Genomic DNA, 22,511 nt, shown 5'->3' on the forward strand with positions numbered 1-22,511 from the left:
GTGTTGTGACCAGTTATCATCTACTGATCTTTATGACATCCTTTGGCTATTTTGTGTTCATGAACCTGTTCATCTGCATCTACTGGATCACTTGGATTAATCACTAAGATGGAATTATGATGGCAAGTGAGCAATACAATAGAAGTTGAGAAGTTCTGTTTCTGTTTTTTAGGGGTCAATTATATACTGGAAAGAATCTACTCATGAAGTCCAACAATGCAAAAAATCTGCTTCTAATGAGTTATTTTTTTGAATGCATTGAATTTTCACTACAATTCCTACCATCATCTTTCTTTCTCATCTTTTCACTAGAGACTGGCGTTCTGTAATAAGCTGGAACTGTAGCAGGGAAAAACATTTGTCTAACTCCTTCTGCCTTAATTATAGGGTAAATGATTCCCGAGGCACTCTGCAGCAATGACACACATTTAGAACTCAACTCAGATAGAAGCATCTCTCTACTCTATCGGAAAGCAACACAACAGTTTATACTCACAGAAATAAGTCTGGCACCGATCCATACGCGTTTAGGTGATGGGAATGGCAGCAAAAGTCGACCAACACCATATACTGCAACAGCAAAGAAATGGGTGACCAAGCTCAAGGGTCGAGGGTTTAGTCCTGACAGTAGAGAGACTGGTCCCATTGAAAATACACCTCCAAGACTCAGATAATCAAAGCAAGCCTGGCGCATTTCCTTCCTTGCTTGATCAGGGGAAGAAGAAAAGACCTTATAAAGGGCACCTGCCAATGTATTTATGGTGGATGCCACTGGCTGGAAATTAGGCAATTCAGTTAAGACTATGTTCTGAATCCAAAAAGTTGAAAGTAAAGCTCTAAACGGCATAACCACAGTGATCCACAGCTACTTTTAAGCATCAACATTCTAAATGAATTTACCTTCCGTAGAGTGTAAAAAGATACAAGATATTTGGACAGAGTAGGTGCATCATTCAGGGTGCACAAAGGCTTGAGAAGATCCCGGAGCACAACAATATCAGATATTGCCACAGTCATTCCTCCCCCGGTTAAAGGGTGACGCATGTTGAAAGCATCTCCCATCAATAAGGCTCCAGGAGTAGGATAGGGAGCAGCAGGCATGCTTCTGTTTGGCATTGTCCTGATGTTACCTTTATCAACTGCAGCTATAAATGCATCATAAATTTGAGGGGGAATCTGCAGCAGTAGTGTCATATGATCAACCTCAGAAACTATAATTTTGTAAAAATCTCAAAACTGTATTAAATGTTATCTGAACAGAGAAATGCATAGTACATAATGTACCTGAGGAGCCACCACGGTCTTCAAATACCTGGCCATTTCACCATTTGAAATGGAAGGAACCTTTTGTCCAGGTACATCAACTAGACAACGAACCTCCGTACTACTGATCTGATAGAACAAAATTGGGGAAGGGTCTGCTAATATCACATGCCCATGATTTGCATGTGGAAGATTACAGTTCTCCAGAATTAATCCTACAAAACAAGAAGGCACATCCACCTGCAAAACACAAAGCTGATGAATAAGATCCTAGGCAATAATAAATATTACAAAAAGGGTTTGCTGCTCTTAGTTACTGTGCGTGTGGTAGCCATCTAAACCTCACCTTTGGATCACAAAGAGAGCGACGCAAGTTAGAGAAACAACCATCACAAACAATAGTGAGAGGTGCATATGCTGTCATCTCTTGACCAACTTTAGTCTTGTATTGCACACCTTTAATTGTTCCCTTTTCTTCAAGCAGAGAAGTAACTGTTCCTTGCTCCAATTGCACACTGAAAGGAGGAAAAAAAAAGGCGAGTATAACTATTAGTAAATAGATAATCACAAACACTTGACCTTCAAAAAAAAAAGTCTCAAACACAGAAAGTTTGTAAAATCATCAGTCTAAAGACCAGAAACCAACGAGGTAAAGACCCCAACATTTAGTTTACATCAACAAGTGAGAAAAGATATACTTGGGAAGTGTTGCTGCCTTCTCCCGCATCCTTTGTATGAAACGGCCATTGTGAAAGCTCCTCCCAGATACATCTGAGTGAAATTTCTCCAAGGGGTAAGAGAGTCGAGTATTTTTCCCGTCCTTGAAAAGGGCATAACCAAATACTCGCTGAGCATCAATGTTTTCCACACAATCTACAGTCAAATATTACTTCGTCCATCAATACCATTGGAATGAATGGATTAACTGAAACTAATACATTACCAAACAAATAGTCGCACAACATTACACAGATACAATGGGTGGGAAAGACACTACCTTCAAGTCCTAACTCAATTAATTTGAGGTAGCCTCCAGGTTGTAGTAGTTCACCAACAATACGATCTGGCTCTGTCAAGTCTCGTTCAATCACATGCACCCGACGACCATCCTGATTTTCAAAGTAATATTATTGATTTGCAAGTCTAATAAAATAAAAAATTTGCAACTTCCCTTTCTAACAACAATATATGCCTAACATCAGCATGGCTAGAGAGCCTAGAGTAAGAGATGGGTTCCAAATCCATCGAAGTATGACTCCAATCGAACATGGATAATAGTCATAATACCAACCAGCAGAGGACAACCGACAAACTAATGACTATCACTACGCTTGATCATGGTAGAAGCTTATCTATATGCTAACAGGACGTACATATATTTCAATCTTGGAGCTTCTGAAGTCCCCTTTTTGGTTACTCAAATTAATGTGTGTTTGACTGTTAAGCCATCATTTCAACTGTTGTTTACAGTATAAACAAATGTAAATGGTCAAGCACAAAGTATGAGCAAGAAAAATTAAGGCAGCGCCAAAGCTTTATTTCAGCAATAAACTCCATTATAAGCTAGGATTCGGTCAGTAAAGCAAATTCACAGAACTGCAGGCCATTGTAACCACAGGAATTGACAAATGCATGGTTACAAAATGGTTTCTTGATTCAGCACATTTTCCTTTTGGTAGGAACATTGTGTCAAAAGCAGACTGTACAACTTACTTTGTCCTTTACAGGCGCAATTTCTAGCTAGCAGACCATTTCAGGAAATAAGTAATTATTCAAATGAATTATTAGAAGCAATAATTTAAATAAAAGATCTTCACTTCTGAAAAGTTCATCAAGAAGTTTAATATTCAATTACGTATTGATGACTTATAGAATTTGATTAACTGTGCCTTACAGCCCTACATGATAGGTAAGTTTTCAAAATTTTATATATGAACTTGAAACATAATACTGTTTTCAACTATTCCTTCATGCAAAGCTTTATAAGATTATGCCTTATAACAAGGAACTGAATCTTACTTAACACTTAATCAAGGTAATCAGAGTTCCAAAACAGACGAAAATCATCAGAATAAAAGATACAAAATTGTTTAGCGGGGAATAATGAATAAAGCGAAACAAAATGAGCACCTTTCCGAGAGTGTGAGCCAGAGCAGAGCCGGCAACACCAGCTCCGACGATGATGACGTCAACGTCGTCGCCAGCCGATCTGCATTCCGCGTCCGAGACCGTGAGGCACTCGCGGCTTCTCTCCTCCTCCTTCAGCAGAGATCGGCGATTACGGCTGCTGCTCCGCCTCGTCGCCACCGTGCCGTACACCGCAAAGAGAGCTAAGACGGAGGCGAAGATCCAGGCCAAAAGGTACTGATCCACGGCCATTTCGCTCTAATGCGAATCACAGACCACGCGCTCGCCCTAATGCGTTGAGTCTTAGCTGGATGGTTCTTCTCTTTTCTGAAATTGGTCACTTTAGTTATTACGACTATTTATAGGCGCTTCTTCACAACTCGTAGTTGCTCGTTTCTGTTACTTTCAACTATTAATATCTCGCAGTTTATTTATTATTTTTAGGTAATATATAATTTCTTATTTTAGTTCTCCAGTTCATGCTCAAGTAAAAATAGGACTTCATTCAAAAAAAAAACAGAGAGAGTAAAAGAAGGACTACTGAGTACTGAGACACCCATGTCACAACACAATGAATTAACAAAGAGCGTAGATACTTTAGAGGCCGGCTGCCCGAATAATCGAATATGCCTTAAAAAGAATAGTAAGCAATGAACTTCAACACAAACTTGTGTTGCCACATAGATTTCAAGGCCTAATAAATCACAGGTATTTTTGTAATTCAAAACCCTAAGTCTTTAACTACTAAAACAAATAAAAATTAGTAGATCGCCGTTAAGAGAATACCAATTATCAATAATGTCAAATTTTTTAAGGTCGCTAGAGAATATCTCTTCAATATCACCGGTTCAACTACGAGCTATATCATCGATTGTAAGCGGGTTAGGTCACCAAGCGGGTGTCATTATAATACTGTTTAACTATTTGGAAAATAGAAAGAAAAAAAAGAGAGCAAATCTAGAGATATAATTTATTTTAGAGGAAAATTCACCAACCGTCCATGAACTCATGTGGTAAGGACAATTTGATCCCTGACCTTTAAAAAGGATCAAAGAGATCCCTGAACTCTTATTCTGATATCAATAAGGTACTTATGTTAAAACTTTTAGAATATTCCGTTAAAATATTTTTTTTTCTGTTAATTTTGTCATTTTGTTAAAATTTTGACGGACCATGGTGGACCTAATTCTTAAAATTTATTTTTCTAAGCAGTTTACTAATCTTTAAATCTACTCTCTATACTCAAAAGGTAAACATTTATTTTATCATCATAGCAGTTATCATAGCTTCTAGACTTAGGTTTTTAGCGTTTGCTAAACTGTCTTTAAAAGAACTGCAACAAGAAAAAGAAAAATATAAAAAACTAATAAGAAATAGAAAGAACCTTCCAAGAAATCCCAAAAATTATTGGGATATTATCTACATAATACAGCGTAGAATCTACGCATCCCAAGAAAATATCGAAGTTCTTCAAGAAATTTTTGAAGAAGATCAGAAACCTCTTCACATTTTGAGCATCGGTTAGATTCGCCATAGCTGGTATCAGAGCTTGTTTCGCTCAGAAACAAGTGAAGATCAGGCTTATGCCACAAAATTGGCTTATTTTATCCAATAAAAAAGAAGTCAGACCTAAAAATTACCATTCTTTTTGTACTGAAAAAGCTACTGATAAGTGGCAAGTGTGCTTTCATTCAAAACATATTCAAGAAAACCAGTACTCCATATAATACGTTTGTAGAATATTAAATATCCTATACGACGAACATATTCATCTCCAAGAGGAGATTGGAGTAGCAAATATTGATCCGTTAAGACCTAGCCTGATTGAATTTCTAGATTATCTATATAGAGAAAAAGGCAATAATAAAGTTGCAGAACAACTCGAAAGGTTTAATATTCGATTAGATCAACTCAAAGAAATAAATTCCCAACTAACAAATAACAAAATGACAAAATTAACAGAAAAAAGAATATTTTAACGGAATATTTCAAAAGTTTTAACAGAAGTACCTTATTGATATCAGAATAAGAGTTCAGAGACTGTTGGTAAATTTTCCTCTTTATTTGATGAGAAAGTTCACAACAAACTGTCCACATAAATGGTTTCTTTTAGAGGAACTTTTCTCATAACATTTCTAAAGAAAGTTCACAGGGAACTTTCCTCATAAAATGGTTTTCTAAAAAACTTTCTTCCCAAAATTATTTTCTAAGAAAAGTTCACTTTCTTTAGAAAACCCGTATCCAACCGAATGACCAAATTACTAACCCAAGTCCAAGTAATTACTCCAGAAGCGCAGAAATTAAAGCGGGAAGTGAAGCCTCGCCTTCGGAAGGCGGTAATGGAATTCGAGTGTTCAAATCTGAGTGCGTGGAAGGAAGCCCTCTCCTCTTATTCCTCCCGCATTGAATCTCTCAACAAACCCAATCTGGTTTCTCTAGATGACTTTTACCGCAACCACCTCCCTCCTCTCCTCCGCCGCCGGAACCCTAACCCCTACCTCACCACCTCCGACCTCTCCGACCTCATGCGCTGGAAGCTCACACGTGGCAAGTGGCGGTACCTCCTCTCTCTCTCTCTCTCTCTATATTAACCCTTCATTTCCTAGAATCTTTCAAATACTGTAACTTTCAATTTGGGTATTGGAGACTGAATAGCATGAATGTTATACTGTGCATTTTGAGGCCGAGGTTGTTGGATTTTGTTTCGGCGTTGGACGATTCGGCGGTGAAATCGGCCTCCGAGAAGGCGTTCGGGTCGCTTCCGGACCTCTCAAAGGCGGTGAATGAGCTCACTGTGCTCAAAGGCGTGGGTCCGGCCACGGCCTCGGCTGTTCTGGCAGCTTATGCGCCGGATGTGGCACCCTTCATGTCCGACGAGGTGTGTGGTGAATTTAATTTCAGTTATTGCTGTTTGGTTTTGGATTTTGAACATGTGTTTTTGTTGGTGATTGATGAAAAGGCCATGGAGGCAGCTCTTGGTAATAGCAAGGACTATTCACTCAAGCAGTATCTGTTGTTTGCGGAGAAGCTGCAGACGAAAGCCAAGGTCAGTCTTCTTACTCATCACCATTACAGACCAGCTTTACCGTTGAGATCTTAGTCATATCGTGATGAAGGCAGAGTGTACTTGCCCAGTGATCATCACAGATGTGCTAAGTTTGTAAATGCATATGGTCTTTGAGAAGAGGAAGTATGGTAAATGAAATTTCAGATTTAGCTTGAACTGACTGACCCATATTTAACTATCTGACTGACCATGAAGATACTTTCGAGTCGTGAGGAAACAAGATCTATTGTCATAAGTTTTACTTAACCTTATAAAATCGCTTCATATATCTTTATATTTTTTATTACTGCACATCTGATCTGACTGCATTGCCATCTAGGTCAAAGCAGGTGTTAATTAGATTGGTAAAACAGCTTAGCTTGGTGTTAATAAAAAAAATGTATATTTGTCATTCTCACGCTTACCGTATGTGAGTGCATTGCTTCTGTCTGAAATTTACCCTATATATATTTATCATACATATAGAGCTTTGCCGTTTACTGGAATGAATGTGCTGCTACCATAAGCATCTGATCTGTTGGAGGATTGTGTGCAGGAATTGAGTGCAGATGGGGAAACCTTCACACCATCAGATGTTGAAAGAGCTTTATGGACTTGTGCTGTAGCGGCCAAATTGGTATCTTCACAGTCAGATCTAGACTCCAGAGTTCATGATAGAACTAAAAACCCCGAGAAAAAGAGAAAGCGCTGATTTGCTCAGAGTAATAACTTTGAATGGATATCAAATGAACTGTATCAGGCCTAGACCATTATCATATTATGTGTTGTCTTTGTACTTTTGAAAGTGTGATCTAATTCGGTAGCTTTATTTGATTAGAATGCGCTTATTTACTTTGATTTCTGCACATTGTAGGTGAGTTGGTGAATATATTGACAGTTTGACACAAGTGAATTCAAAACACATCAAAACGCTTTTTGACTGAGCTCAAATACACAGCCGGCCATTACATTTTCAAGACTTGACTGACTGGCATCCAAGCACCATGTGCTCCACATCCAATCTTATGGAATAAAAGGATTAAAAGTAAAAAAGAATGGAGAAATTATTTACTTTTTTAGTAAGACAAAATTGGACTGAACGAAGGAGGCTCCTTGGAGTTGGAAGGATGTGCGCGATGATCAACATAACTGAAGGAGAAGAAAAACGTTTGTTTTGTTCGTCTTGTATCTTCTTTCTTTGGTTACATGGATAAAAAAAATTGACATACTACGTAAATTCATCATCCGGGCTTCAAATTCTTAAATAGTTCATTGGAGCAAAAATGAGTGCCCCTTTGTCTACATTAGTCTATATGATATTATGAAGTAAAAGATGTCATGAACTGAATGTTCATGTAGCAAACTCAAATAGGTCCAACGGGATATACTTAGTAGGGCTGAAGATGGAAATCTAAACATGTAAGTGGCTGAACTTGAAACAATGAAAAATAACTTATTACTAATTTCACATCCCTGGTGAAGTTGAAGTCATCTTCACCACTAATCAACGAAGGTCGCAATTCTGCTAACGCTTGCCGGAACTTGGTTCAAATGCTGCTTCCTCAAGACGATAGACTTGAGTGACTGGCACCCAAGCACCATATGCTCGACATCAGACCAACAAATTTCACCATACATGCACCAAACAAGAGTCTCTAGACACTTGTGACCGGAAAGTGCTCGAATTCCAGCGCTAGTTACACCAGTACCACTTATATTAAGACTCTCTAAGTTACGGCAGTTCTCAGCAACAAAAACCATGCTTTGGTCTGACACATTGTTTAAATTACGCAAGTTCAACTTCTTGATGGATCGATTTTCAGAGATTGCTTTCTTAACTCCAATATCAGTGACATGATCGCCGCAGCTTTGCAAATCGAGCTCCTCCAAGGATTGCATATTCTGCAAATGCGTAACCCCAGCATCAGTTATATATAAGCAATGAGCAAGCACCAATGTCCTGAGGGTTTTTGAGAACCTTGCATTTGCCAACAATCTCAAAGTCTTGTCTGAAATATGGGAATGTCCTAAATTCAGATAGGTCAAACGAGTGCACAATCCCTCAATTTCTTCGACCTCACTATCATCGACCATGCGCCTGTCATTGTAATAGCAACACTTCCGCAAATCCAAATAAGTCAAGTAATCAGGTGCCAACTGATGCAGCCATCTACGAATTCTTCTTCCATTCCGTCTCTCTCTTAGCGAAACATTGGACAAGTTCATAAGGCCGCCGTCAGCTGACAGACCGTTCTTCGGTAACAACTGATATCCGTATTTTTTGGGACGATGTAAATTGATGACCTGCAGTTTGGAACATGTTTGGGCTATGAATTCGAGATCGGCTTCCTCAGAGATAGGGTTGAATATCTTGAACGTTACTAGATTCGGAAATCGTGGCAGTACCTTACGGAGAAAAATGAGTTTGCGAAGATAAAGTGACCTTCTGGTAAGTCCCTCAACTGTCAACCATCGTTTGCATACTTCAGAGACCCGATTCCTATCATAGGGATTGACGTTCCGTTTCAGGATCTCACCTAATAAGTCGTCAGGCAGTTGAGAAATCTCCACCATCTTCACTCCCCTACTCGATTTTCTGGTTCCTTGGGGTTGAAGAAATTAAAAGATGTTAAATATTATGCTCAAGAAGAAGAGCACGATTGTTATAGCAAGTGTGTGCAGATTGTGGGACTTGGTTGATATGATCGGTCTTGCTGCTTCTTTCTCTAATAACCGGCCGAGAGGTTGTGGTAACTAGAACTGGGATTAGAACTTTTATAGGCTTATCAGCTTTGGCACCATAAAGGCTTCTAAACTTAATAGCATTAGGAATTTTATACCTGTACACAAAACTCTTAATCTTCCTTATATGATTAGGTATACTCATTCAAATATAATCACCTCAGTGAATTAGGAATACTCCAAGGACCACAAGAACAGGAAACCTTTTGGGTTGAGGGAAGCTAGTTAACGACGAAAGCAGATGCGCGGAGCTTAATTGATTCCCCGATCTCCAAAAAAAAAAAAAAAACAGAGAGCAGTCGTGACCACTTAAACTCCATCATCTCAGTGTAATTGTTGCTAGAACTGTTCTAGCTTCCACTTAAGTCTTAACCACATAAAATTTGTTTGTTTTGTCGAATAATGCAGTGAGAAAAACAATCATAAACTAACGTAATTAATGAGAATACACTTTTATCTTGATCTCTACACATTGCAGTGACATTGATTTCTTCGATTTTGTTATCTTCGGGTTCATCAGAAATTCAGAATAGAGGTGATAGGACAGTTTCGAATGTAACTATGTTTCCTAATGTAGCTATCCAGTACACAATTGATAAAATTGGGATCTTCTCATATGTGTGTTCAATTTAGAACCTAAACCCTCAACCATTGCTTGCGCTCCTCAGAGGACGATCTTCCTATCCTTTGTATTGGACTCTTGGTGATTAAGCTTGATAAATTAAAAACGTACAGGCATAATTATAGGGTTAGTATTTCCTAAATTTATTACAAGTAGAACCTCAGGAAACAATGGTTCTTGTCACAGTTGTATTAATGTAAGGAAAGAGGGAGGGGAGAATTGTCTAAACATATCAGAACACTTTCTTGCTGAGCTAAAACACATGATATATCATTCCTCGATTTTGTTATCTTGGGGTTCATCAGAATACAGGTGATAGGACATATTTTAGAATTTAACTAGGCAAATAGATGTAAGGATTGAGAAGACAAATGGAGGTTCTGCTTCAACCCTTAATCATTGCTTGCCCTCCTCAGAGAACGATCTTCTATCCTATCTCACCCAATCAAGAAATCAAATAATAACTCGACAAGCATATAGATTGGGTTAGAACTAATTCCCTAATTTTATCACACGTAAAGTAAAGCCGTCGTTTCCTGAGGACCTGAGGTCATTGTCTCAGTTATATTGCTGTAAGAGGAAAGCGAGGAGAGTTCTCCAAATGAAGGGTGTAGAATTTTTGTTATGATTTTTAACGGATGAAGGTCTCAAGTGGCATGGAAGACGTAAGTGTTGATTCTTTGAAACCGCACATCTAAGTAGGAATGCTTGTAACTGTTGGCTTCATTGCTAATTCAAAATGCAAATACTCAGTGCTAGTTTTTGGAGTGAGAATTTCATACGTTCATGAATGTTGGGCATGTAATTCGAAAATTTTATAACTCCTACATCTTACATGAACAGAAGCCAGTTGTTAGAAGTTGAATTCCAAAAAGTACTGCCTAGATTCAACATCCACGGTTTAAACTCTTCAACTAGTTAATTGGGAAAACAATGAGTGCCTCCTCTGTCTCTACATTGTCAATATGTGAAATTATGAAGTAAGAGAAGAGATGTAATGATCTAAAACTCATAGCAAACTCAAATAGCTCAAGAACTTGAATAAACTTGCTACTAGCTAGGGCTGAATAGCTGTCTAAACATGTCAGTTGCTGAATTTGAAACAGTGAAAAAGCATAGCAAAAGTCGAAACTTACTTTCACAACCCTGGTTAAGTTGAGTCATCTTCATCATCAAAGAATTCATAGGTAGCAATTCTGCTAACGCAATCCGGAATTAAGTTCATAGGGTGCTTGCTCAGGACAATAGACTTGAGTGATTGGCACCCAAGCACCATGTGTTCGAGATCAGACATGAATTTTGTTTCAGATGTGCACCAAACAAAAGACTCCAGGCACTTGTGACCGGAAAGTGCACGAATGCCAGCGCCAGTTACATCAGCACCACTTATATCAAGAAACTCCAACTTGGGGCAATTATCAGCAACAAAAAACAGGGTTTGGTCGGACAGTTCGTACAGCCAACTCAAGTTCAACTTCTTGATGGATTGATTTCCAGATACTGCTGCTATAACTCCATCATCATCGACTTCAGTGCTATTCAAATCCAGCTCCTCCAAGCATGTCATATTCTGCAAATGCGAGAGCCCTGATTCAGTTATTTCAGTGCAGTCAGCTAGCTCCAATGTCTTGAGGGTTTTAGAGAAGCTTCCATGTGCCAACCATCTCAAACCATCGTCCGAAATTTTAGAGCATCCAGAAAGTCCCAGTGTCTTGAGGGTTTTTAAGCCCCTTCCATTTGCCAACAATCTCAAACCATCGTCCGAAATGTTAGCCAGCAATCTCAAACCATTGTCCGAAATGTCAGCGCATCCAGCAAGCACCAATGATTCGAGGGTTTCTGAGCACTTTCCATGTGCCAACAATTTCAAACAATTGTCCGAAATATCAGAATATCCTAAATTCAAATAGCTCAAACAAGTGCAATGTAGCCCAATTGGTTCTATGGCATCGTCATCGACCCAGCCGCAGTAGTGCAAATCCAAATAAGTCAAGTGATCAGGTGCCAACTTATGCAGCCATTCTTCAATGCTTACATTCACTCTCCCTCTGAGAATAACCTTGGACAGTCTCGGAAGGCCACCGCCAGTTGACAGACCGGAAAGGCCGTTCTCCGGTAACACCCCATATCCGCCAGGTTTTGTGGTGAGATTGATGGCCTCCAGCTTGGGACAGGTTTGGGCTACGAACAAGAGGTCATCTTCCTCCGAGATAGGCTGAGATGTCTGGAATGTAACCAGATTCGGGAATCGAGGCAGTACCCGACGCAGAAATCTCAGATCCAGTAAAGTAAGTGACCTTCTGGTAAGACCCTCTACTGTCGACCATTGTTTGCAGACTTCAGAAACCCGTTTCCTATCTTCCGGATCGCTCACCCATTTCACGATCTGACCCAATAAATCGTCACCTAGTTGAGAAATCTTCCCTTCGCAAATCAATTTTCTCTGCTTCATGGCGTTTTGAGCAAATGAGTGTTTAGGGATTTTTCTTTCGTTTCCTTTCTGGTTTTAGTTCCATAAATATGCCCAGGCTTTGTGATAGGCTACAACTACTGGGAAACATAAATGCAGAGACTAAAGTTCATTCATTGATTGATTCATGCCCAGAACGGCTGGAACTTACAGAATATATATGGCATAATTGTCTTGCAGTAAAAAAGTAAGATTCAGCTTTGGGACCGCCCTAACTTACAGAAGACAAAATAACAACTACTTGAGATGCAGCACGTCGGCAGACTGACAAGTAAGAGACAAGGAAGGAGCTGGTTGAGATGAACGTGATGTGGGACGGTCAGGATGTGCAGGTGGAGCAGAAGATGATTGTAGATGCTCTGAAGGTGGGCTTGGGCCTGGATAATGGGCTAGGGTGATAAGTGATCCGTGAGGGTGGGCATAAAAAACGGAAATTCGGATCTTGTTCTGATTCCGTCCCGAAATTCGACGGGACGGGACGGAGGTCTAAAAATATCAGTCCCGTCCCGATCATGTCCCATTTTATAATAGTGGGATGAGACGTGGGACGAATAATTTATATCCCGCTTCCTCCCGTCTCGTTCCACCTTTAATGAAAACTTAAAAATTCTTATATATTTGTATCAAAATGAAACTAATTTATGTTCTTAATAACTCCAAAATTATATAAAGTCAAATAATAATGGTAAATTATAATATTTTGAAGATAATATGCATTTTTTTGTTAAAATTTCATTTGAAAAAGTAAAAATATATGTTTTTATTTAACTTCATAGGAAGATGAGATTTGTCTCGTTCCGTCCCAACCGGGATTAATCCCGAGTGGGATGCATTCTTAAAAACCCTCGTCCCGTTCCGATCACGTCCCGATTCAAAAGAGTGTGATGAGGCGTGGGATGAGCTCTGTCCCGTGCCCACCCCTCGTGATCCTATCAAGTCCTCCCCCATAACAAAGCTTGCCCTCAAGCTTGGAATGAAGGAAAGAGACGGACAATGGACTAAGCCTCCTCCAAAGTCGCATCTTCCAGTGGAAGTCCAGCCTAGGCAATCAACCACTTAGTAATCTGTTTGTGATTCTTAGTCATGATGGCCATGTCAAGAACACATTTAGGTTGGGGATCGAGATTGCCATCTTTGTCGAAGTGAGGAAGGTTCTGGGACACCAGAGCTTTCTCCCCTAAACACCGCTTCAACAAAGAGACATGGAATATGGGATGAAGTCGGCAATGGTCCGGAAGGCGAAGACAATAAGCTACCTTCCCGATCTTGGCTATGATCTAAAAAGGGCCAAAGAATCGAGGAGCTAACTTCTATGATGGTCGCTTAACTAATGATTTATGCCGATAAGGGTGTAACTTGAGGAAAACCCAGTCATCCACCGTGAATTCGTGCTCGGAACGTTGGCGGTCATGGTGCTGCTTCATTCAATTCTAAGTGATCTGAAGGTGAGTCTTGAGCTGAGAAAGCAATTCATCTCTGGTTTGAAGTTTGACATCAACTGAATCATTGTTGCTCGTCCCCGGCAGGTAACGAGAGATTTCAAGTGGTGGATAGTCGTAAACAGCCTGGAACGGCGTCATGTTGATGGCCGAATGGTAGGTGGAGTTGTACCACCACTTAGCCCAGTGGAGGAGATGTGCCTAAGAAGCAGGTTTGTCGGCAATGAAACACCGAATGAAGTGTTCCATACTGTGATTTTAAGACTTCATATTGACTGTCAGTTTGGGGGTGATAGGCGGAGCTGCGGTAGAGCTTCGTACCTTGCATTTTGAAGAAGTGCTCCCAGAAATTGGAAATAAAGATTCGGTCTCGGTCAGTCACAATTGACTTGGGCATGCCGTGCAGGCGGAATATCTCCTTGGTGAAAACTTCAGCAATCTGGGCTGTTGTGTAGGGGTGAGTGACCTCTATGAAATGCCTGTATTTGGAAAGGCGGTCAACTACCACCAGAATGGATGTTTTGCCGTCGGACGGTGGGAGGCCATCGATGAAGTCCATGGCGATGTTGAGCCACACACTGTCAGGGATAGGCAGCGGCTGGAGAAGGCAGGGAGGGTGGATGGCTTCGTAAATGACTCGTTGGCATTGATCACAAGTGGCTACATAGCGCTTGACATCTTTACGAATGCTCGGCCAAGCGAAATTTCTTGTGATGCGCTTGAGGGTGCGGAGGAAACCCGAGTGTCCTGCAGCCAAGGTCGAGTGGTCCTCGAACAGGAGATTGTTGCGCCAATCCGAGGTATAAGGCACAAAAAAATTTCTTTTTACATTAACCTACCATTGTGTAATGTAAACCTCTTCTTGGTTTCTTTGCCAACTTCCAATGTCGTGAGGATGGCAGAGGCCTCGGGGTCATGTCTACAAATTTTGTCAATAGCAGTAACACAGTCAAAAGTAGGAGTGGAGAAATGTTGAATGCTATAGAACTCATGATGGCGGGAAAGAGTGTCCAGCCCGTGTTCAAGTGCCCAGCTCTATACTTGACCTTATAATCGTAGCCCAACAGTTTAGAGATCCACTTGTGTTGTGCCGGGGTTGTGATGCGTTGTGTGAGCATGTGGAGGAGTGGTTGATGGTTGGTGATGATTGTGAAGTGGTGATCAAGGAGGTAAGGTCTCCAAGTTGTGACCGCTTGTAACACTACCAATAACTCTTTTTCATATGTGGAAAGAGACTAGTTGTGAGGTGCCAAGTTCTTGCTCAAGAATTCAATCGAATATCGGTTTTTAGTAGGTATGGCACCGATTCCTTGACCACTTGCATCCTTTTTGATGAAGAACTCCTCATCAAAGTTCAGAAGAGCCAAAATTGGACCAGTCGTGATTGCTGCCTTAAGAGCAATGGCAGATCCACATGGTAGGTTCTATGGGCTCAAGCTAGACGAAGTTTTCTTTACTACTAATATGTTTTGGCATGCTATTTGATTTTCATATTTGTGTTAGTCCAATTGGTTTGGTCTCATGCTTTATAACCTTGTGACTATGGTTCGAAACCTGCTTTCCTCCATTTTCTCTTCCTTTTTTACTTTCTTCTTCGTTTTCTTTCTCACTTATTTTGTTTTCTTCCCCATTCTCTAGCAATTGTGAGCCACTCTCCAGTTGGATTTAAGCAGCAAGTCGACAACTAATGCTAGATATAATTTTGAAATGTGTTTTATAGTCAAATGCCTCACCCTTTCCTAATTCTGGGATTATGTCTATGCATCCCTTCACCAATTGATAGCGCATATCATCTCCATGTATGTGCATTTTCTTCCATCTGATTCAACTTGGTCCTCTGTTTGCATGCACTTCTAATATTGTCATTCATTATATTTTTAAAATGGTATGCAGTATAAAATTTTCAAGCAAATTCATGTCTATTAGTAATTTAGTATCATCTTTATGTAGTTTATTGCTAATGATGTAAATACTGTAAGAAAACCTAACTAGAAGTTTTGATTTCATTGCAAAACAAAGGACTCGTTGGAGGCTATGATTTATATAATTAAGTGTTATTTTACGATAAACTTATACTAGTAGTTTGTAGCCTAGACAAGTTTCGGATCCTGAATCCGTCACTGCTTGAGAGCCAAGAAGGCTGATTCGGCATCGGGTGTCCAAAGGAAATTGTTGAGCTTTAGCATGTTGTTAAGAGGCTTTGCATTGAGGTTGTAGTCTTTCACAAAGCGTATGTAGTACAACCATACCTAGAAAACTGCGTAGGGCTTTGATGTCTGAGGTTTGGGCCATTGTGTGATGCTTTGGACTTTGTCTGGGTCCATTGAGATACCCTCGGCAAAGATGCAGTGGCCTAGGTAATTGATGTTGGTTTAACCAAACTTGCACTTTGAAAGCTTCACATGTAATTGGTGGGTCTACAATATAGTGAAAACTTGCTGGAGAAGATGCAAGTGTGAAGTCCAATCTTTTGCATAGATCAAAATATCATCAAAGAAAACTAATAAACCTTTTTCGAAGTAGATCACCAAGTATCTAATTCATAAGAGCTTGAAAAGTAGAAGGAGCATTAGTAAGGCCAAACGACATTACCACAAATTCATAATGTCCTTCAGGTGTCCTAAATGCGGTCTTGAAAATATCATCCACGCTCATAAATTTGGTGGTAACCGAAGCGAAGATCCAATTTGGAAAAAATTATTGCACCATGTAGTTCATCAAACAATTCATTGACTACGAGAATTGGAAAACAGTCCTTGATGGTGATCGAGTTCAACTCCCTATAATCGATGCAAAACCGCCAACTTCCCTTTTTTTTTGCCGACCAACAACACATGGGATGAGAATGGATTGGTGTTAGGCGGTATAAGGCCCAATTTCAACATTTCCCGGACCTGGGCTTCAAGTTCTACTTTATGGGAGTGCGCATACTGATACGACCGCACACTTACTGACCCAGAGTTAGGTTTTAGTAGAATTTTGTGGTCAATTGCTCTGATTGGGGAAGGCCCACAGGGGGTTCGAAAATGGGTTTAAACTGGTTTAAGTAATTGGACAATTTATGGGTGAAGGGTGAAGGGAATCACTTTTGGCAAGAAAAGAGTAAAGAGGAGGGACAGAATCCATGTGTTTTGATGGAATGATATTGAGGATGTCTGACACCTCAATAGTGTTATCTGGATTAAAATGAATGCCTATGAGGACATGTCGAGTGCCAATTTGTAGGAATACCATAATCTTATCTAGGAAATGCCATCCTATGAAGCCCAAAGTATCAAGCCACTAACCACCAAGAACAAGGTCACAGTCGACCACTGCGAGGAGGAGGAAAGAGCTTGTGAATTGGTAGGTTTTGGCACACACAGTGATGTCGTGCTTGATGTCGCATGGGCACAAAGAGTGACCAGATCCAGCAGTAAAGCGAAGGCCATTGGGAGGAGAAATGGGTAGCCCAATTAATGAATCACTGCCGGATTCAAAAAATTTGTTGCCGCACCGCAATCAAAGAAGCTATCAATAGGCTCGCAGGAGATGGACCCTTTCAAATGCACCATATCACTGAGTTTAGTGATAGTTATGGCGTGGAGTGGGTAAGTGATGTCGGCATCAATATTGGTTGGTTCGTCAGTTGGACCTTGATGTTCCGGTAACTCCTCCAACTCGGTCTCTTACAATGGGTCCAAAATGGCCAAGAATGGTTGGCGACATACATGGTTGTCGAAGTAAGGACCACCGCAGCCGAAACATAAGTTCTTAACCATGTATTCACGTTGCTCTGCTTTGGATAGGTGGCGGAAAGGTGGAGACTTTGGGGAGGGATTATGTAATGGAGTTAGTTCAGAGTGGTGAGGTGGAAAGATTGGTGTTGGATGAGGGGTGGTTGTTGAAGCCGTAGGAGAAGGCGTGGAGGAGTTGGCACGATTGTAGGAGTAAGTGGTATTTGGCCGGTAGAAATGGGTGGTGCTCGGAGCGTGAAGCTTCTTGTTCCTGGTCTCATATAAACGTGCGAGACGGTGGGCTTCCTCTAAGATTTGGAGGTTAAGAGCTCTGATGTCGTGACAGAGGTCATAGCGAAGACTGACGAGAAACATGTGGATTAACTCGTGGTCAGGCCAATCCAGAACACGACACGACAACTTGGTGAAACTAGTGATGAAATCATCAACATTGTTAGACTGTTGGAGGTAGGATAATTGGCCTTTGATGTCGGAAATCATGCTGGTACCAAAACGCAACTAGAGAGCAATAACAAACTCAGCCCAAAAGGTATGGGGGTGCCAAGTCTCAAAAGAATTCATCCACATGGATGTGTTGGGCCTGAAGTGCAAGGAAACCACCTGAATGACACGAAGATATCATTATGTCATGGCGAGCCAGCCAATAACGTCTTTTCCATTGAACATAGGTAATTCTACCCTCCGGTTTCTTGGTGGTGACAATGGGTTTGGCTGGGTAGGGGTTGCATATAGTCATCGAAATTGTTGTAGTTTGGAGGAGGTGTGGGAGGTGGTGGATTGAGATTGTGAGAGTAGTTTAGGGGAAGTGGTTGTGAGGTGGTGGGAGGTGCCTAGAAACCGGAAGGTGGGTGGCTCATGTGAGGGTGAGGCTGATGGTTTGCCTCAAAGCCAGTGTGAACATTGTGTTCAGTGGTTGGGGAATGGAGGTGGATGGTTGGAATGACCCAAAGGTGAGTTAGGTGTTAGTGGTGTGGTGTGGGGAGGATGGTGCAGACACAGTGAAAGGTTGTGCCTGCAGACTGAGACCCGAGGAATAAGGTCGATGAATTGGTGATGTAAGAGGTGTGGGAGATGGGTATGGTGAATGTCCCCAGTAATTCATAACGTGGTTTCTGAAAGTGGCAAACTGTTGGGTTTGAAAACTAAGCGTGCGCACAATTTTGGCCATTGTGTGTTGGGTGTCCTCACTTTGCTGCTACAGGACATCGATATCAGCTTGAAAAAGTTTGGAGGTGGTCTGTGGAGATGGAGTAGTGGGGCGTTGGTTTGTGACGGAAGGGTATGGAGTAGTAGTTGTTCTCGATGGAGTTGCAGTGGCGAAAGGATGACCGGGGGGGTGAGAACTACTACATTGTGAGGAGTTGGCAAGGACTGGACTTGGCGATGAGGTTGGTTGAGGGAAGGAGGGTCGGGTATTCCGATTCCCCCACGGGTCAGAATTTTTTTTTTTGGCTTTAAGATACCAAATAATAGGCTACAACTATTGGAAAACATAAATGCAAAGACTAAAGTTCTTTCATTGATTGATTCATGCCCAAAATGGCTGGAACTTACAGAATATATATGGCATAAATCCGCATAATTGCGTTGCTGAAAAACAATAAGATTCAACTTTGGGACCGCCCTAACTTACAAAAGACAAAATAACAACTACTTGAGATGGAACACCTCAGCAAACTTACAAGTAAGAGACAAGGAGGGAGTTGGTTGAGATGAACATGATGTGAGGCGGTCAAGATATGCAAGTGAAGCAAAAGATGATTGTAGATGCTCCAAAGGTGGGCTTGGGCCTGGATAATGGGATATGGTGATAGGTGATCCTATCACTTTGACTTATGGGTAGGGGTGGGTTCGATATAATACCACCCACATTTTGCCTATCTACCAACCAACTACAATCGGTTAAGAAAAAATCGCTACTATTACCACCCAATGAAGTGGGTATACCATCTTCTCGGTATACCAACTTATTCGGTTGGTACAGTTGATAATGAGTTTGTACCAACATATATTTTTGGCCTAATTATGCTAAAAGCCCAAACCTTTTAATAACTTTGTAGCTAGTTTTGTAGTTTATACAAGTTCATTACAAAATTTATTATAAAACATTCCACTCTCAAATGACTCATGAGCGATTACAAACAAATATATCAATTCTTTCTTTCTCAATTACAAACAAATATATCAATTCTTTCTTTCTCAATTGCTGTCTTGCATTACACCCAAAAAAATCACTATTCACTCCATCTACCACTCATATGTAAAACCAGTACTCCACTCACTACTTCGAACATAACACTGCATAAGTGCATCTATAACAGAACCAATTTCAAAAGCAAAATTTCATAATACAGTTTCAGACATCAACAATCAAACACAACTACAAGCATCGAAACATGAAGAAGCACCAATACACTACTACAATAACTTCATCACACAAGAGTGAATCACAGTTGCGTGAAGTGGGAGAAAACTGTTGTGTATGGCGGTGTTATCTGATTGAAACATTCAAACAAGAGATTAATTTTAGTTGTGTGACTCTCTGCAGAATCTTTGGCAGCTGCTCAACAGCACCCTCGACATCACCCTCGACGGCACCCTCGACATCACCCTCGACGGCACCCTCTGCAAGTGGTTTGCAGACAACAAATAGAAATCACAATATTTGTTGTGTGTTCCTTATCGGACAACTAATTAGTTAGGTGAATTTTATAATTAATTGTCTTTAGTGAATTCATACCATGAATACTGTTTATAATTTACTCTGCGTTGCACAACCAATCTTAGTCTGAACCATTGTTATTTAGTTGTGAGATTTCATTACACAACCAATTAATTTTGATATGACTTCAACTAGTTGTGAGATGATTTCATTACACAACTAACCAATGTTTGAACCTACTTCAACTAGTTGTGTGAGGGTACATCACACAACCAATCAAGTTTAAACATACTTCAAGTAGTTGTGTGAATTTACATCATACAACCAATCAAGTTTAAAACAACATGAACTTGTTGTGTGAATCAATTCATTTTCACTGTTCATATGGTATCATCATGACAAAAGCAAATGTAATAGATGCAAATAATCATAAACTTCACAACAAAAGATCACAAATGTCACAACAACATTTAGGGTACTTCAACATCACTACTTAAATAATGTACTTGAAACATGATTCCAAATGTCATAGCAGCTATTTAAAATAACTCCAACATCCCTACTTAAATAATGTACTTGAAATATAAATAGAGGAATCATTCATATAGCTAAAAGCAATGTTGTCCAGATTCCTAACTATTGAATGAAATAGTTCTACCATTTTTCCTCTTGCAAAAAACAGACCACATAATGCTCCTACATGCACTTGGTGAGGATATGATCAGCCCACTCCCTAATCTCATCGATATCAACTTTGGTGTAAGCATGTCAGCCCTTGCGCTCCCACTGAAAAGTTATTCAAAATAGTGTAAGCATGAATTCACTTGGATAGAAAAACTTGGACAAAGCATTTCAAAGACAAAAGTGAGCACTTAATGTTCTCTACACATATGACAAGATATAATCATCAACTACTTTACCTGCGTAAAACTAGTGTAATTAATATTTAACCAACTCACTTATGTTTCAAGAGATCATACACAAAACTATAGCCTACAATCTACTTGGCCACACCTCCTTTAGAAAAATGGTAACTATGGATGTTGAGGTTAATTTTTATCAAAATCAATGTTTACTAAATAGAATTTATATAATTTTAGAATGAAAGTATGCACAACAAATAAATGTAAACCAAGAAATGGAGAAGGACAAACTCTAAGAAAGACAAATGTACTTAACATAAATATATTCTTGTTCCAGCAAAGATACACATTTCAATTACTAGAAATGGACACACATTCCATGACCACTATTCTAGCCAAAGACCCAGATTCTGTATTTTTTAATTTAATGGAACAATTATTCTAGCAAAAAACAATGAATGATGATCCATTGCCTACACAATACAAGTCAGCAAACTTCATCCATTATATACATATGCATTATCTAAAGGGAGTCGATGGAATCAAAAGACTTATAGATACATACTGTGACAACAATATGCATGAGAGAGAGCGACTTACTTCTGTTAATTAGCACCCTTCCTATATTTATCAGTCTCACCTATTTTCTCACCTCTGTCGTAGCACTACACAAAGTCATTCGGATCCGAATTCCATTTCCATTGATGTTTCAAGCTATGCATAAAAGCACAAATTAAAATCCAAAACAAAACATGTATTAGTAGAAGAGCCCATACCTCACCTTGAGGCTTGTTTGTCAGAACTAAAAATCTAATCGAAAATGAACAATTTCTTTTGGCATTGAGATACCAAAGTGCAAAAGAAATACTAAGGAATATGAAGATTGATCTCCTTTTTCCATCCTCATCGAGCTCTATTGGTGTAAGCTTCGACTTTTGGTCTTCTTCCAATCTAATTTGCTGATGATGATCGTCCCTAGATTTGAATATGGTTTAGGAACTAAACTATCATTTCAGGTCCTGAAAACCCTAAAATCGAAGGACTCATCCCAATTTTAGCCAATATAGACCCCCACCCCCAATCGACAATCTAAAGTTCTAAGCAAGTGATTTTACAATTCAAAGCTTCATACCAAGCAGATACATACGAACAAGATGTAAAGAAATAAAAGGGTATGAGAGATGTGAGAAGGGAGTTGAGAGAGAACGAACCAGAAACATTGGGTCACGATGAAGAGGGAGGTTGATAGAGTGGTCGACAAAGCCAGCGGCGAGGGAGGTTGAGGCTAAGCAAGCGTCATGACGCCATAGTGAACGACGATTGGGGCGTTGGACGAGGAGGCGGTGACCAAGAGAACGACCACCTTCTGTAGATAATCAATAGGGAAACGAGGATTTACCAAACGCATGTCGGGACGTTGTTAGAGATCGAATAATCGATCAGAATTACAGATTTTGGGTTCGTCGGGTTCTTCCTCCGATCTCACCAATTTCTGGTTCTATGTTGGATGGACGAGCTGGGTTCAATAGAGGAAAGAAAG

General features: G+C 40.1%; 4 protein-coding genes across 5 annotated transcripts; 1 reads left to right on the forward strand and 3 right to left on the reverse strand.

Annotated features, from left to right (window-relative positions):
* Positions 1-226: 226 nt before the first annotated feature.
* On the reverse strand, positions 227-3,680 carry LOC126784370 (squalene monooxygenase SE1-like). Its single transcript, XM_050509831.1, has 8 exons — positions 3,394-3,680; positions 2,261-2,372; positions 1,962-2,136; positions 1,610-1,778; positions 1,285-1,503; positions 901-1,176; positions 497-775; positions 227-409 (listed from the first exon to the last, which is right to left on the reverse strand). The coding sequence occupies exons 1-8, from the start codon at positions 3,640-3,642 to the stop codon at positions 242-244; spliced, it is 1,647 nt and encodes a 548-aa protein (XP_050365788.1). The 5' UTR covers positions 3,643-3,680; the 3' UTR covers positions 227-241.
* Positions 3,681-5,690: 2,010 nt separating this feature from the next.
* LOC126784379 (uncharacterized) lies at positions 5,691-7,573 on the forward strand. 2 transcript variants are annotated; one of them, XM_050509843.1, is made up of 5 exons: positions 5,691-5,947; positions 6,073-6,268; positions 6,350-6,436; positions 6,993-7,158; positions 7,311-7,573. In XM_050509843.1, exons 1-4 carry the CDS (start codon positions 5,730-5,732, stop codon positions 7,146-7,148), a joined length of 657 nt encoding a protein of 218 aa, XP_050365800.1. In that variant the 5' UTR covers positions 5,691-5,729; the 3' UTR covers positions 7,149-7,158; positions 7,311-7,573. The 2 variants fall into 2 exon arrangements, with proteins under 2 accessions (XP_050365800.1, XP_050365799.1); XM_050509842.1 differs by having other exon boundaries at positions 6,993-7,359.
* Positions 7,574-7,936: 363 nt separating this feature from the next.
* On the reverse strand, positions 7,937-9,010 carry LOC126784257 (uncharacterized). Its single transcript, XM_050509736.1, has one exon. It carries the CDS (start codon positions 9,008-9,010, stop codon positions 7,937-7,939), a length of 1,074 nt encoding a protein of 357 aa, XP_050365693.1.
* Positions 9,011-10,950: 1,940 nt separating this feature from the next.
* Positions 10,951-12,252, reverse strand: LOC126784258 (uncharacterized). Its single transcript, XM_050509737.1, has one exon. It carries the CDS (start codon positions 12,250-12,252, stop codon positions 10,951-10,953), a length of 1,302 nt encoding a protein of 433 aa, XP_050365694.1.
* Between the last annotated feature and the right edge of the window lie 10,259 nt (positions 12,253-22,511).

This window comes from Argentina anserina, chromosome 2 (assembly GCF_933775445.1).
Source record: "Argentina anserina chromosome 2, drPotAnse1.1, whole genome shotgun sequence".
Taxonomy (NCBI): domain Eukaryota; kingdom Viridiplantae; phylum Streptophyta; class Magnoliopsida; order Rosales; family Rosaceae; genus Argentina; species Argentina anserina.